Source organism: Rhinolophus hipposideros, assembly GCF_964194185.1.
Source record: "Rhinolophus hipposideros genome assembly, chromosome: 10".
In the NCBI taxonomy this organism is placed as follows: Eukaryota; Metazoa; Chordata; class Mammalia; order Chiroptera; family Rhinolophidae; genus Rhinolophus; species Rhinolophus hipposideros.
This window is the reverse complement of record NC_138056.1, coordinates 68,902,157-68,914,762: the sequence shown is the minus strand read 5'-3', so window position 1 is coordinate 68,914,762 and position 12,606 is coordinate 68,902,157. Positions and strand designations below refer to the sequence as shown.

Genomic DNA, 12,606 nt, shown 5'->3' with positions numbered 1-12,606 from the left:
CAAGTCCAATTGTCATATTTCTTTGTGGTAAACAGGTTGGTCAGGAAATAAGAGTGAATGCTACGTCTCACTGTTTGAGTGCCAAAACAAATTTCAGGAATCAAAAAGAGAGAATAACACAGGATCTATTCTGTCTGTTTTATGTGTGGCAAAGCAAACTGAGAGGATTGGGGTGGAACAAGGGTACACTTAAATGGACGGTTATTCCATCACATGTTATTTCTAATTCAGTGACTGTGATCTTAGGTGCTGAATTACTAGCAGAATGCTGTCTAACAGCTAGTGTTCTAGGGTTGGAGGTGGGTAGGAACTCTAATATATAGCCTTTGATGCTTTTCATGTTGTAAACACTCCCGTTATGGCTTAATTTCAAGCTACCAAGAAGTGAAGATATGCACACCATCAACTCTTGCAAGCAGGAAGAACTCAGTTCAACTACACTGCTAGAATAACTACAAATATTCCACAAGACAAATAAGAAAAAAAATTTGCTTCAGATTTTTGTTTGGTCTTTGTACTGGTTTCCTTGATTGCTGTAACATAATACCACAAACTTGGTAGTTTAAAATGACACACATTTATTCTCTTATAATTCTGGAGGTCAGAAGTTCAAAATCAGTTTCGTTTGGCCTAAATCAAGGTGACTTCCCTTGAGAGCAATGCCACCACCTCACTGGAGGCTCTGGAGAAAACCCATTTCCTTGGCTTTTCCATCTTCTAGCGATGTATTTCTTGCATTCCTTAGCTCATGGCCCTTTCCTCCATCTTCAAAGCATTTCACTCTAATCTCTACTTTCATTATCAAATCGCCTTCTCTTCTATAATCAAATCTCACCCCATCTCTCTCTTATGAGGACAATTGGTACTACATTTAGGGCTGACCTTAATTAGCCACCGTGATCCAGGCCAATCCAGAGTAATGCCTCCAGAATAAAATCCTTAATTTAATTATATCTGCAAGGTCCCTTTACTATATAAGTTAACATTCAAAATTTCTAGGAATTAGAATAGGGACACCTTGGGGATGATTACTCATCCTACCACAATCTTCAAGGGCATGCCATTTCTTAATATTTTTTCATTGCTTTTAGAATCTATATTATTCAGAAGTAAATTAATGGAGTTGATTCATGAATTATGTAATTAGGTAATTCTGTTCATAATTTCCTTGTTGACACAATTCTTGACTTAAAAATAAAAATGTGTTGTCTACACACACATTCTCACTGAAGGATTTGCTTGTAGTTCATTTAAAAAAAAAGCCATCACATTTCTCATCACCCAATAGGTTATCTGCATCTATAATTTTTTTTTTTTAATTTATTTATTGGGGTGACAATTGTTAATGAAATTACATAATTTCAGGTGTACAATTCCGTATTACATCATCAATAAATCCCACTGTGTGTTCACCACCCAGAGTCAGTTCTCCTTCCATCACCATATATTTGATCCCCCTTACCCTCATCTCCCTCCCCCCACCCCCCTTACCCTCTGGTAACCACTAAAATATGTCTGTGTCTATGAGTTCTTGTTTCTCATTTGTTTGTCTTGTTTTTGGTTTATATACCACATATCAGTGAAATCATAGGGTTCTCTGCTTTTTCTGTCTGACTTATTTCGCTTAGCATTATATTCTCAAGATCCATCCATGTTGTCAGAAATGTTCCTATATCATCTTTCCTTAACGCTGAATAGTATTCCATTGTGTATATATACCACAACTTCTTTATCCATTCATCTATCGAAGGACATTTTGGTTGTTTCCATGTCTTGGCCACCGTAAACAAAGCTGCAATGAACATTGGAGTACACGTGTCTCTATAGAGAAATGCTTTTATATTTTTGGGGTAGATACCCAGGAGAGCGATTGCTGGGTCATATGGTAATTCTATTCGTAATTTCTTGAGGAACCTCCACACTGCCTTCCATAGCGGCTGCACCAGTCTGCATTCCCACCAACAGTGTATGAGGGTTCCTTTTTCTCCACAGCCTCTCCAACACTTGTTGCTATTTGTCTTGTTGATGATAGCCATTCTGACTGGGGTGAGGTGATAACTCATTGTGGTTTTTATTTGCATTTCTCTGATGATTAGTGATTAGAAACAATTAATGAATACAGTAAAGTTGCTGGCTACAAAATCAACGTACAAAAGTCCATTGCATTCCTATATACTAACAATGAAATCTCAGAAAAAGAAATACAAAAAACAATTCCCTTTGCAATTGCAGCAAAAAGAATAAAATACCTAGGAATAAATTTAACCAAGGATGTGAAGGATTTATATGCTGAAAACTATAAGACATTTTTGAAAGAAATTGAAGATGACACAAAGAAATGGAAGGACATTCCGTGCTCATGGCTTGGAAGAATCAACATAGTTAAAATGGCCATATTACCCAAAGCAATATACAGATTTAATGCAATCCCCATCAAAATCCCAACGGCATTTTTTAAAGAAATAGAACAAAAAATCATCAGATTTGTTTGGAACTACAAAAGACCCCGAATAGCCAAAGCAATCTTAAGAAAAAAGAACAGTGCTGGATGTATCACACTGCCTGACTTTAGCTTGTACTATAGGGCTACAATAATCAAAACAGCATGGTATTGGCGGAAAAACAGACACATAGACCAATGGAATAGAATTGAGAACCCAGAAATAAAACCACATAAATATGGACAGATAATTTTTGACAAAGAAGCTAAAAACATACAATGGAGAAAAGACAGCCTCTTCAATAAATGGTGCTGGGAGAATTGGATAGCCACGTGCAAAAAAATGAAACTGGACTGTTATCTGTCACCATGTACCAAAATTAATTCAAAATGGATCAAAGACTTAAGCATAAGACCTGACACAATAAGCTGCATAGAAGAAAACATAGGTACTAAACTTATGGACCTTGGGTTCAAAGAGCATTTTATGAATTTGACTCCAAAGGCAATGGAAGTAAAAGATAAAATAAACAAATGGGACTATATGAAACTTAAAAGTTTCTGCACAGCAAAAGAAACCATCGACAAAATAAAGAGGCTACCGACTGAATGGGAGAAGATTTTTGCAAATAGTTCCTCCGATAAGGGTCTAATATCCAAAATATACAAGGAACTCATGAAACTCAACAACAAAAAAACGAACAACCCAATTGAAAAATGGGCAGAGGACCTAAAGAGGCATTTCTCTAAAGAGGACTTACAAATGGCAAATAGACATATGCATCTATAATTTTTTACTTTTCTCCCCACTGTAAGTCTCTAAAACAGGCCAATATTTCTGCATGCATTCTGAATCTATTCCACTCATTTTCTAACATGACTTCTTCAATTCTTCTCTCTACTTCACTATCCAAATCCAGGGATGGGAAAAGGACCAGGGACTGTTTTGTTTTGTTTTCTTTTCTTTCTTTCTTTCTTTCTTTCTTTCTTTCTTTCTTTCTTTCTTTCTTTCTTTCTTTCTTTCTTTCTTTCTTTCTCTCTCTCTCTCTCTCTCTCTCTCTCTCTCTCTCTCTCTCTCTCTCTCTCTCTCTCTCTCTCTCTCTCTTTCTTTCCCTTCCTTCCTTCCTTCCTTCCTTCCTTCCTTCCTTCCTTCCTTCCTTCCTTCCTTCCTTCCTTCCTTTCTCTTTCTCTCTCTCTCTCTCTCTCTCTCTCTCTCTCTCTCTCTCTCTCTCCCCCCCCTCCTCCCTCCCTTCCTCCTTCCTTCCTTTCTTTTCTTTCTTCCTTTTTTTATCTTCTTTGTTCCTCTAAGGAGTCATGACACCTTTAAAGAAGGGTGCTGAGAGAATGTGCCTGTGGAAGGAGAGGGCTCTTACAAGAAAATATCCCATCTGAACTGGAAGAGTACTAAGGAGCCTGGCCCTCTACATAGTGGATTGTGGGAAGATGCTTTGCTGTATCTTCTCGAAGAATTAAGCCTATTATCAGAACATGGTGATCCTCTCTGTCTTTAGAAATGCATTTACTATCTTGTATGATATTAATAAAGCAACTTCAACTGTTTTTTAAAGTTAATATTTGCTGTACATATTTTCCATTTTTTCACTCTAATACTTTTAAAGTTTTTCAAACAATGCCTCACATGTAGCAATAAAACATAAATGTTGATTGAATAAAAATAAAATGAGCTAAAAAAAAGTCTTTGGCATTGAGCTGGGGACTCAAATAAAAATGTACGAAATTGTCATACATAAGACAAAGACAGTGAGACCCTGAAGTGAGATTATAGCAACAGTGTTGTGGGGGAGAGGCAGAGCTATGTTGAGGGAGAAATACAGCAGTTGTAGGAATGAAAGCTTGGCAAAGAGAAACGTAGTTAGAGGAGTGTTTAATAAATGTTGCTGGGTTATGTGGAATGCCAGCACCCCATTTATTACCTTCCAAACCATTAGTAAAAATCTATACTACTCATAAATGCTTTTGAAGCTAGATTTTATTTTGTTTTTATTGCAATGAATGATATATGAGATGGGCCTCATCAGGCACTGAATGAGGGCAGGCAGATCCTAGGAAGCACAGTTACATTCAGTATTCAGGGTAATATCCTTCCTTGTATTTTATTATGTTGTAAACTACATAAGGAAGGTTATGGCATTTGTTTTGCCCTCCAATACATCTCTGATATATAACAAATTATCTGACACTTAGTTGGTATGCAATACACATCTGTGAATGTGTGAAGATAATTTTCCTCAGTGTTCGCAGAGTAAATTCTGATCATGTCACTCATGCACTTAAAATCTTCTAAAGCTTCCCCATCTTTGTTTAAGATACCTCATGTGTGCCAGTTCAAATAATTTTGGCCAAAATTTTTACTCCCACTACTGGTCATTATAACCAGGTCTGTGCAGGTACAAACAGTTTCACACAGTTGCAACTTGAGGGCTACTTACAAATGCATGGAAATTAACTGTCTAACATTCTGAGCCATCATCTCAGAATGGAAGATGGAAGTCCATTGATATGTCCACCAAGGAGACTACTCTGAATGCATTTTATAAGGCTCTGATTCCAGCTGTCTATAATGCAACCCACTGTTTCACTGCTTTACTTTTCAAACCTACTCCATCCTTCATTCCTGCTTTCTGGGAAAATTTTCAAATACATTATCTGCAAACAAATTTTGTTTCCAGCTTTGCTTTAAAAGAATCCAAGCTAAGACAATACATTCTATAATAGTTTTTAAAATAAAATGTTATTTGTACCTCAGAGGAAATAATTAGCTTATGTATATACCCTCTATTATTTTTAGAAGGTTCTATCTTTTTTTCTTTTTTTCAGAGAAGTGTAAAAACACAATGTTCTTGAAATGAATTTTGTAGCTAACTCTATGGTCACAGCAGATTAAATGTAATTTTTAAATTCAATCCCCTGCTGAGGTGTTTGCCAACTTTGCAGAAATATCCATTATAATGCCTGTCTCTGCATTGAGAGGTTTGTAAAACCCACCAGGAATTTCAGCTGACCGTGGTGCAATAAATGGATTCATCCACAATCATACTCAATTTTTATTTTCAGACTAAGTGTTTAATATATGCTAGCTACTTGAGAGAACATTCAGGGATATGACCTTCTTATGGACACATTTTTCATTTTTTTTTCTTTTGAAGAGAGATCAAATAGTAATATGAAACTGTTTGATTTAAAAAAATATTCAAGTCTGATCTATGCCTTTCTTGAAATAATATTAAGTTTCCTGTTTCTTTGTTTTTCGCCACACGTTATCCTCGTATAAATTCTGTAACAATTCAATAAGCTCAGTAATTTTTAAATGGAAACTATTAACTTGGAAGCTTAAAAGTTGTGGCTTCCCCTGTGTGTAGAATTGGTTCCCGTCTGAGGTGGGGTGGGGGGTGGCTGGATAAAGAGAGTTGACAACTCTGCTTTGATTTGAGAGCAAGGAACTGGCTGTCAGGCTGTGGACACTCACATGACAAATTTTTGCATTGTATGTCACCATTCACACTAAGAATTAAGCTTTCCATAAAAGTTCATTCGTATTGTTAAGCCCTTTGTCATTTTGCATGTAGGAATATTTCACTGAAATACTTGTAGATGTCCAAGATACATACCTTCAATCCCCCTTTGTTCACTCCCATTTTTTATGTCCACATTTAGCTAACTTTGATTTCAGAACTTCTTTAGGCTTCCATCGGGCATGTGGTCTTTAGTCCTATTAACTTCTTTAGACACCTTCAATTTTATTCTCAGTTTTAGTTTCTCTACCTGTTTAATCCTTTAACTCACATCTTTCCTGATTCTTCCAGAAATGGTATACCAAAATGTCTCATTTGTTTGTGAAATGCTGCTTCTCCTTCAGCATTCTCATTGATGATATAAAATTTCTTCTTGTAGGGTCTCAGAAGGGGGGCAGGAAACAAATACATGCACACAGTCCACGATCTGTAGCCAAATATACACTTCTGTTGAAATGCTCATTTCCCTTGGTTTCCTTGACACTATCACTACTGTTTTTCCAACTACTATTGCTAACTTTTTATTACTATCTTTTATATGATTTTTCATTCTTTACCCTTCCAGTGCAATTTGGATTGCTCAAGGCTTGGTCTGAAGCTCATTTCTCTTCGTCTCATACCTTTTACATGGGCTTTCTTAACCACACAATGACTTCATTTAACATGATTAAACAAGAAGTATAGATATTTCCTAGCATTATATAAGAACCTCATGAAAAAAAAGGAGAAGATGAAAAATTGGCTTTAGGGAGTGGGATTTGATAGGAGAAAGGTGTTTTGTATCCCGTTAGCACTTATAAACCACTACATTCATTCAATATGGATGTATTACTATGATTAAAAATAAACATTAATAGACAAATAACTATGAAGGAAACAACCTTAGATAACTTACAGAAAGATATGTATTTTCTAAGTTATCTCAAAAAATCTTATATAAGCCCATCATTGAAAAATTTCAATTACCTCTAGCAGATGTTTTCTACCTGTTTCTTTTTAACTGAAATGTCAACTTTAAGTTTTATTCTACTTATTTGTATTGCTTTTTTGAGTCTTTCATATAGACTTAAATATGAATAATGATTCTTTGAAAATACAGATGTTTGTAAAAGAGAAAAAAAGTCAATTTCAACTGTCCCAGTAAATTCAATTAATATGATGACTAAAAGCAATTTATTAGTTTAATTACATAGTATTGGTTACATAAGAAATAATGAATGAGATTTCAAATATACCACATTTACAAATACACCTCCCTCAACAAAATACAAATAAATGTCGAATAACGATCTAAGACGGCAAAGTAGATAAACACTGTGCTTGCCTCATCTCGTGAACACATCAAAATTACAACTAAATTATAGAAAAATCAACCTGGAGAACCATCTGAAGTCTAGCTGAACAGAAGTTTTATAACTAAAGATATAAAGAAAAAGCCACATTGAAACTGGTAGGAGGGGTGGAGACACAAAATGGGCTAGTCCCAAACCTGTGTGGAGGATGAAAATTGGAGGGATATCTTGGCCACAGAGCTTCTTCATGGAGGAGTAGGAGACCCCAGTTCCACACCAGCCTCCCAGGCATGGAGTATTGGTACTGGGAAGAGAAGCCCACATGATTTATGGCTGTAAAAAACAGTGAGGTTTCTAACTCTCTGAGTGGCACAAAAGGCTGCAGGGAAACTTGGCCAAACCTGAATCTGACTGGCCTGGTGAGCTCTGCTGCTTCACCCTGCTGAGCCCACAGTTGGACCTTGGTGTGTCCTGGCTTTTTGCAGAGCTACCCCAGACCTGGTACTGGTGACAGCCATCCTCAATTTGCAGCGGAACCATGTAGCTCCAGGTCCAGCACATGCAGCGACTAGCCATGGACACTTTATAGGTCCTACTAGGTACACCCCAGCTGGTCACAGGCACTGGCTGACATGAGCCAGCACCAGAATCCCTCCCAAGAGGCCCCAGAACCAACATACTTGGAGTTTGGCTTCAGACCAGAGCAGAGCATCACCTATTAGCCCCATAAGTGGCACACACAAAGGGCAATCTCAATAGGCACCAGAGCCCACTGGGGTGATCCCACTCTGTGAGGTAAGCTCAAACAGCAGCCAGTAAGCTGTGGACATGGCCACACCCCACAGTCAGTCATCCTGATGATCAATACCACCCACTGATGTGCCAATAGCAATCAAGGCTCAACTATACAAGAAGGGCGCACACAACCCACACAGGGGACACTCCTGGAGCACTTGGCTCAGGTGACCAGAGAGATTGTGCCACTGGGCTCCACAAGACACCTACTATATTAGGCCACCCAGCAAGACAGAAAGACATAGAAGATCTATCTATACATAGAAACAAACACAGAGAGGCAGCCAAAATAAGGAAACAAAGAAATACACACCAAATGAAAGAACAGGAGAAAACTCCAGAAACAGAACTAAACAAAATGAAGGCACGCAACCAACCAGATATAGAATTCAAAACAATGGTTATAAGGATGCTTAAGTGAGAACTTCAACAATGAGATATCAAGCACAAAAACAAAACAAAAAACAAAACAAAACAAAAAACACACAGAAACCATTGAAAAAGAATCAGTTAGAAGTGAAGGATACAATAACTGAAATGAAGAATGCACTAGAAGGAATCACCAGCAGACTAGAAGATCAAAGCAACAATTTGGAAAACAAGATAGCAGAAAACACCCAATCAGAACAGCAAAAGAAAAAAAGAAAAAAGAAAAAATGAGGATAATTTTTAGACCTCTGGAACAACATCAAGCGTACATTCACATCATAGAGGTACCAGAAAAAAAGAGAAAGAAAGGGAGTGAGAACATATTTGAAGAAATAAGAACTGCAAACTTTCCTAACCTGGTAAATGAAATAGATATACAAGTCCAGGAAGTATAGAGAGTCCCAGGCAAGATGAACCCAAACAGGCCCAAACCAAGACACATTATAATTAAAATGGCAAAGATTAAAGGCAAAGAGACAATCCTAAAATCAGCAAGAGAAAGGCAACTAGTGACTAATAAGGCAGCTTGCATACGTCTGTCAGTTGATTTCCCAACAGAAACTTTGCAGGCCAGAATGGATGGGCAGGAGATATTCAAAGTGATGAAAAGCAGGGATCTACATGCAAGACTGCACTATCTAGCAAGACTATCATTTACAATCGAAGGACAGATAAAGAGCTTCTCAGACAAGAAAAATCTAAAGGAGTTCATTACCACCAAACCAGTATTACAAGGAATGTTAGAAGGGCTTCTTTAAGATGAAAAAAAATATGAATAAAATCTATCTATCAACAATTACTTTCAATGTAAATGGATGAAATGCTCTAATCAAAAACATAAGGTGATTGAATGGATAAGAAAACAAAACCCTTACATATGCTGCTTATAAGAGGCTCATTTCAGATTGGAAGACACACACAGACTGAAAGTAAAGGGATGGAAAAAGTTATTTCATGAAAATGGAAAAAAAAAAAAAAAGAAAAGAAACTGGGATAGCAATACTTATACTAGACAAAAAACACAGTCTGTAACAAGAGACAAAGAAGGAGTCAGTAATTCCACTTATGGGTATTTATCTGAAGAAACCTAAAACACTACTTCGAGGGGATGTGTGTATCCATATGTTCATTGCAACATTATTTGCAATGGCCAGGATGTGGAGGCAGCCTGGGTGTCCATTGATGGATGAATGGATATATAGGATTTGGGATATATATATATATATATATATATATATATATATATGAATATTGCTCAGCCATGGAAGGGAATGGGTTCTTGCCATCTGTGGTGGTGTGGGTGGACCTGGAGGGTATTGTGCTGAATGGAGTGTGTCAGACAGAGAAAGACAGATGCAATGTGATTTCACTTATATTTTGAATCTAAAGAATAAAATAAACAAACAAACAAGACAGAAACAAACTCATAAATACAAAGAATATTTTGATGGTTTCCTGATGGGAGAAGGGTTGAAGAGATGGGTGAAAAATGGGAAGGGATTAAGAAGTACAAACCAGTTGTTACAAAGCAGTCATGGGGTTGTAGGGTATAACATAAGGAATATAGTCTATGATGTTGTAATAATGATGTATGGTGTCAGATGGATACTAGATTTATTCGGGTGATACATGGGAGAAGGGTTGGGGACAGGGTGAAAAAGGTGAAGGAATTAAGAAGTAGTTAAAAAAAAGTCATGGGGGTGTAAAGTAAAGAATAGGGAATATAGTCAATTACATAATAGCTATGTATAGTGCCAGATGGGTACTAGAGTATTCAGGGAGATCACTTCTTAAATTATACAAATGTCTAACTATTATGCTGTACATCTGTAATTAATACAAAATACTGAAAAATACAAAATGCAAAATACTGAATGTTAACTGTAATTGAAAAATTAATAAAGGGGGAAAAGGTGAAGGGGGATAAGAGGTTCAAATTTCCAGGAATAAAACAAATAAGCCATGGGGATATAGCATACAGCATGAGGAATATAATCAATAATATTGTGGTAGCAAAGTACGGTGTCAGATGGTTGCTGGACTTATCATGGTGATCACTTCTTTAGGTATATAAATGTTGAACAACTACGGTGTACACCAGAAATTGATATAATGTTGTATGATAGCTATATTTTTAAATAAAAATCTTAGAAAAAAAGAAATAGTGACCAACAGTGTAATGTTCTGAAGAGACCACTCAAAGATAAAGAGATGGTCCTAATAGGAGGAGAAATAGTATATTATCTCTATTGAAATATAATGACGGAATAACAGTATGAATAGCAATGTAGATAGATTTAGTAGTTGGAAGATGAATTTAATTCTTACATAGTTTTTGTGAAGGGGTGTTATAAAGAGAGTCTAAGGGCAGCAGAGAGGCTTCCAAAAACCTTTTGGTAGAATTACAGATTGATAATACACAGAGATTTCGTAGGATTGAGGGGCAATGTTGAAGTCCAATTTGTAGTTAGTGATTATTATCCATGAATCATCACCCAGTCAAAAAACTATGCAAAAGCTTCCTTCTACTCCAGAGTTCCATGTTTAATTAATTATCATATTCTGGTAATTCTACCTCCTTAAAATCCCAGGCATGTTTCCTGCCCTTCAATGCTATTATCACTGCTTCCTTTCTGTTCCTCATCACCTCTTGGCTTGTTAATTTTAATAGACTCTGAATTTGATCTCAAAGTTTCCATTTTTGTTTCCCATCTATTCTCCCGTACCACTTCATAGCTGTGTGACCTTTGACAGGTCCCTTCATCGCTCTAACATTGGCTACCTCATTTCTAAAATAGATACTGTATTTATACTCTCTGCCTGATAGGATTATTATTGATATGTACTTATATTTACTATGAAGTCTAAATATATAAGATAAGAATCTAAGTGGTAAGCAAAAATCTTGTAATATAACTTTGGTCATACATCTGGCAGCATATATTCTAAAACTAAACATATAAAAGAATAATGTGGAAATACATTATTTTTTTAAAAAACTTCACAATCAATCAGGACTCAAGCTCACTTCTTAATAATGTCTTTATAGATTTTTATCGCATGACAGAACAAGCCACATATCATATATCAACTGCAACATAGCACTTGACTGCTTTAATGTAATGCTTAACTGTAAATGTCTATAATTAGAAATGAGGTATTTAAATTTGAATATACTTTAGATAGATGGCAATATCTATAATGACAGAATCATCATTTCTGCCTGAATTGAACTTAAAAGTTAAAGTTCCAACTGATCCTATTATTGGAAAAGTAATAATAACAATTATAATTAGACCATGAAGTATTAAAAGCTGAACATTCAATTTGAAGGTAGATAAAATAAAAATGTAGTGAAAAAAGAACCTATAAAATGCTTGCAATTCATGCACATGTGCTATACAGAGGCACTAAAGAGCAAAGGAAAGAACTGTGGAGTCTGTATTACAGTTCATTTTTTTCACATTCTCTCTCCCTCTTTGACATTGGGGGGTATTATGGTTAATATTCCCTCAGTCATACATCATTACTTTCCTATGTCAAAACTTTTTCTCTAAGGTATGCATAATCTCAGACTAAAAAATAGAGTTTCTAAATATGGCAAATGCCTTTTTATTTAATTTGTGCTAGGTTAACTGCTTAGAAAATCACTAATACATCTTTATTTTTCACACTTGACATGGCTATTTCAATCCAAGCCACACAACTTACCATCATTACGCAGAGTGAGTGGTGTTGGAGGACTGAGTACTCGGGCATTCGTCACTGTGTTTTTCACCAGACAAATATAGCTGCCAACATCTGATGTTTGGACTTTAGAAATGTAAAGGTTGCCTGTCTCTTGGGAGATGAACCGCCGACTGTCTTCCGCCACAAAGGAAGGGAACTCATTAAATACCCAGCTATAGATGATCTCTGAAAATACACAAATTTCAATTGTTAAAACACAGATTATTTTACTAACGGTTAAAACTCAACCAACAAAGCCTTTACTAGATATTAGATATATTGCAAGGCCATACATATTTGATACAGTTATCTATATAATTGAGTTATTTTATATTCAAAGGACTGTTGTTTTAATGATTACAGGAAGATCTGAAATATTTCTTAAGGA

General features: G+C 36.1%; 1 protein-coding gene across 1 annotated transcript in view; it reads right to left on the bottom strand.

Annotated features, from left to right (window-relative positions):
* The window catches only part of CNTN5 (contactin 5), a 1,322,225-nt gene that overhangs the window by 359,137 nt on the left and 950,482 nt on the right, over nt 1–12,606 (bottom strand). Inside the window, exon 8 of the mRNA XM_081062322.1 lies at nt 12,201–12,404. Within this exon, the coding sequence (XP_080918448.1) occupies nt 12,201–12,404 (204 nt within the window). The remainder of the gene's footprint in view (nt 1–12,200; nt 12,405–12,606) is intronic.